Here is a 5066-nt window from a genome sequence, read left to right on the forward strand (position 1 = left end):
AAGTATTTTTAAAATTAAAAATTTAAATACAAAATAATTTATTTATAAATTATTTTTAATATAATTATTTATTATTTAAGTTATTTTTTTAAAAATAACTTAATTAACTTGTTATCCGACCAATCTATCATATATAAAACAGGGTTGCCAACGTGGCATGTTTATGTCTAAAACTTCAACAATGACTACGACCCACAAAAATTTCGATATATAAATATCAACTGAAAATACATGATAATGATACGTTTTTAGTTAGTTATTAGTATCACATACCAAAAGTCTGGCTTATTATTAATTAGCATAGGTTACATATAAGTTATATTTTATTTTGACAAAATACCATAATTATTGATGTTATAGATTTCTTAGTTTGAGACAGGATAGGCATTTTAGTTTGAAGTTACGGAGACAAATCAAAATATTTATATCCTAATATTATATAATATATAACTCTATGCGAATAATTATCAACAACAAATTTTTAGTTACAGAAAATTTGCTTCTTAGCTAAGCATTCTGAATCAGATTAGCCAAGTTTCTGAAAACTAAATCATTAATCAAATAAGTAGAGTTAGAAATTAAAAAATTAAAGAAATTAATTGAAATTAAATCGAATATAATAAAATAATATATTTTAATATTTTATTTTTTAAATTAGTTAATTACTAAAAATTGGAATGGTTTGATCAAATAACCAATTCTTTGACTAATGTTTTTTAGTTTTTGACAAATCATTGTTAATCAGTATTTATCTTGAACCGGATTGATTTGATGACCGATGAACCGGCCCAATTTTTAGAAATATCCGGTTCCTGAAAATTAGTAATTCAATTATTAATCAACTGAATAAAGAAAAAACCAAAATTATAAACCGGGTAATTAGCAGTAATATTAATGCTGTTACTTTGAAACATACCAGTGCTGTTGCTTTGATAACTGTGTCCCTCTTATGGCCATAAATCTCATCATTTTCTTCAAATGCTGAAATTATCACATCCAAGAAATCATTCTCAAATTCACCTCTTTTCTCAATGTGTTCAACCATCCACCTATGAAGAATAGAGTCCAATTCCTTAGCAGTTCTCTTCATAAAACCCACATACCCTTGAAAATCAAACCAACCAAGCCATGGAATCGCATCCGCTACAACAAAAACACCACTAAGATAAGTAGCATCTCTAATCGCTTTCCTTAATCTCCATCCTTCACTATCTTCTTCCTTAATCGCTTCATCACTGAACCTTTTCCCTGCTATCATTTGCACATTAATGTTAAACGTCATGTGCTCTATTAAATCACTTATATTTACACTAACCAACTTATTCGAGTTCCCGTGGCAGTTACAAAAACTGAACAAATCTTTGACAAGAGTGTAAATCTCTCTGTGTCTGATGTGTTTCAGCTTCTCAAGCCTGGAACTCGAGAGAAGCTCGAGCGTCGCGATTTTTCTGATCTCGCGCCAGTACTGTCCGTATGGCGCGAGACCAAAAACGGCATTGTCATAGCCTAAGAATCTGCCTGCGGCCGTGTCCGGCCGCGAGGCGAAGACTCTGTCTTTCGTTGTGAGGCATTCTTTGGCGATCTCTGCGCTGCTAACCATGATTGTCGGGTGGCAGCCGAGCCGGAGAGCGAAGATTGAGCCGTATTTTTCAGCCATGGCTGAGAAGGTTCTAAAATAAGGGATTTTATCATTGAGAAGATGAAGGTGACCTATGATGGGTAAACCACCTGGTATTTCAGGAACTTTGGTTTTGATATTTCTTTTTTTGGATCCACTATTGTTATGTGATCTAATGGACCTTATGGTGAAGTATAAGATTAACAAAGCCAAAATAAGAGTTTGGAGAGAATTAATATCCAAATCCATGGTATGTCTCTAGGAGAGTATGTAGTATGTACAATACACAATGCTAGCTGCATTTGTATTTATAAGGATCAAAATCTCTGTACTCGGCAATAAATACTTTCTCAAGATAGAGTAAATTCACGACTATTTTATTTTATTCTTTATAAATTTAGTAGAAAACGTCGTTCTCTATTTAATTTTTGTCTTTCATCTTCAACCGAAAAACAAAAACCCTCAAGATATTTTGTTCAACAAGAATGATGTTTCACAATGAGAAGTGATTGTAGCCATTCATGATCAGAATAGGTAGATTTTGTGGCCAATTATAATATTTGAAGAAACTAAAGTATTAAATAGGTTAGTGGAAAATTTTGGTAGATTTATAGGTTTTTTAAAAAAAGTCACTAATTAAATCATTGAAGAATTATTGAATATAACGCTGGACACTAGTTGTCTTTTAGTCTTCAATTTTATTCCATTATTGACTTAATTACAAATTTTTAGAGATTTATTTAAATATTTAATATTTTTATTTTTAATTCAGGAATTTATAAGTTGTTCTCAAATTTTTCTCAAAAATTTAATACTTCTTTTATCCTTACAGATTTATAATAAGTGCATCACAATATTCTTAAACAATCCTTTATTTGTTTTATTATTCATAGGAAAACTTACATGTTTTAATTTCAAAATAGATATATACTTTTTTTCTTGCTCAAAAAATACAAAAGGATTGGAGCATATGAAAACTAAAAATTAACACTCCACTTATATATTCAAGTATTTTTTACAATTATAATATTTTTTATATTGTGACTAATCTTATTTTTTATGAACGAATTAAACATTTAGAGATTGATTATTATCTTATGTGTCAAAAGGTTTAAATCGAATTGATGAGCCTCTCTCTCTCTCGTCAATGAGAATAGATCCTTCCAATTGTTAAAGAAATTGAGAGTGTAAAATGTGATTTTTAATTCTTCATTGCTCCCTTTTATATTTATTCTTGATTCCACTTATAAAATTAATGATAAAAAATCATACTTTACTTCTTTAATTGTTAAAAAAAATTGAAAAAATTTATTTCCACTTTTTATACTCATCTGTTTAAGTTAAAAATTCTTGACATAAAGAGCAAAGAATCCAATCAAATTCAAAAGGTTGATATCATTTTCCTTTCATTTATGTAATTATGTTACATCAATGTTCTAGAAGTAGTAACTCTCAAAAATTAAAAAAAAAATTCATATTTTTTCAAACACCATTTTTAAATTTTAATTTTTTAAATATGATTTTTTTGGTTTAGAGCAAGTTTTTCGTACCCCAATAAACTCTATAAAAATTATAGAGTTCGCCTAACTCCGCTGATCTCCTTTTAATTTTTTTAATCTCGCGTTTTTAATTCATTATCATCATCTCCAAATAGTATATAGATCTACAAACAATATATAGGACTACAAAATAAAATACGACTTATAATTTAAAAAATCTTTGTTAAATATAGTTTATTCTGGTGTATCTGTGTATTTTTTAAGACGATGATAATGATTGTCATTGTTAAATATGACTTATTTTTTTTAATTTATAATTAAAAAATTCTTGAAGAAGCATGTTTGTTGTCTGTGTATTTTTGTGTACTCCTATATATTGTTTGTAGATTTATATACTATTTGGAGATGATGATAATGGATTAAAAACATGGGGTTGAAAAAAATTAAAAGGAATTAGTCGGGAATTACCCGAACTCTATAATTTTTATAGAGTTTGTTGGGGTACGATAAACTTGTTCTAAAAAAATGTATTTAGATAATTAAAATTTAAAAATAATGTTTGAAAAAATATGATTTTTTTTATTTCTGAAAAAATATGATTTTTTTCCCTCACTTTTTGCATTCTATTATTTTATTCTTTGCATTCTATTAATTAGGAATCTTCTAGAATTTGATGCGCGGTTCACTATTCTACTTGTATATATGTATCAATATCAATCATTTTACAATCTAACCATTTTTATTCACAATACTATGAATCTTATTAGTCATTATCAAAACTCTGGACAATCGATTTAGTAGTTTACTCAACAAGTATATTATTATACTATCCGGAAAATGTATCTCTCAATTTTCTCTCTTCCATTAAATGCTGTTGATGTAATTATTTAACAACCACCATAGTCATCTCTCATCCACACGTTGAAGTTGGTCGATCTGTTTCTATGTGGTTTGGTTCTGCCATTGGGATTTTTTACACACAAATATTGAAAAAAATCAATTATTTTGCCTTAATAATAATTAAGCTGGAGAATAATGATAAATTGTGTTATTGAAAAACATGGTAGAAAGAATTAGAGAAGCTAACCTAACAATCAAAGGAAAATGTGCATACATTATAGGAAGACATTTTTTATTTCGTTAAAATACATAGTACAATACACAGGGATCATAAGTTAGGTGAGTTTTGGAGTTGTGATGTTCGTTCTTCCAAGTTCTGTGGCTATATTTTTTTGGGAGCCATTCTCGATAAAAATACTTAAAATGTGTTTTTTAATTATTAAAACAAGTGTAATAATTCGTGTCATGTACGTGATAAAATTAAAATTAAAATTTTAAATTATTTTATTAAAATTAATTTAAATTATAATAATTTAATTAATAAATAAATAATATAATGTGCATTGTGCGTATTTATAGTATTTTGCTTAATCTTGACTGAAAAAAAAAATTTACGTGTTTCTATCATTTAATTTATTTAATACATAATGTGTTAATACTAACAATATTTTTTTTTAAAATATATTGATAAAAATAGATATAATACAATTACAAATATAACATAAATAAATAAAATATATAAATAAATGTGAAACCAATATGTTTATCAATGTCTTTGTTAAATTTTATAAACTAGAGAATAAATTATGTATTCAGTTGTTTGGTGATTACATAGATGTCAAGTAATTGGATTGTAAATTGATCTCATAGTGTACATCTTATTTTTTTCTTATTTTTGAATGAAAGCGAGAATTAAGAGAGTAAGTAGTAATACATAAAGAACAAAAAAATTTGCACCACAACACATAATTATTTTCAAAAGAAATATTCATATTAAAATTTTATATACTGCAAATCATGAAGATCAATCACAATGTACTGGTCACTTCTCTCTATTTTTGATCATGATATAAGTTTTTCTTTTCTAGTAAAAAATTTGATAGCATCTA

At 26.9% G+C, this 5066-nt stretch overlaps 1 protein-coding gene across 1 annotated transcript in view; it reads right to left on the bottom strand.

The window, feature by feature from the left end:
* The window catches only part of LOC107464663 (dimethylnonatriene synthase), a gene marked incomplete at its 5' end in the record, with an annotated part of 6859 nt that extends 5031 nt beyond the window's left edge, over positions 1-1828 (bottom strand). The window contains 1 exon segment of the mRNA XM_016083604.3: positions 917-1828. Within this exon segment, the coding sequence (XP_015939090.2) occupies positions 917-1828 (912 nt within the window).
* Positions 1829-5066: the final 3238 nt, after the last annotated feature.

This window comes from Arachis duranensis, chromosome 9 (assembly GCF_000817695.3).
Source record: "Arachis duranensis cultivar V14167 chromosome 9, aradu.V14167.gnm2.J7QH, whole genome shotgun sequence".
Classification (NCBI taxonomy): domain Eukaryota; kingdom Viridiplantae; phylum Streptophyta; class Magnoliopsida; order Fabales; family Fabaceae; genus Arachis; species Arachis duranensis.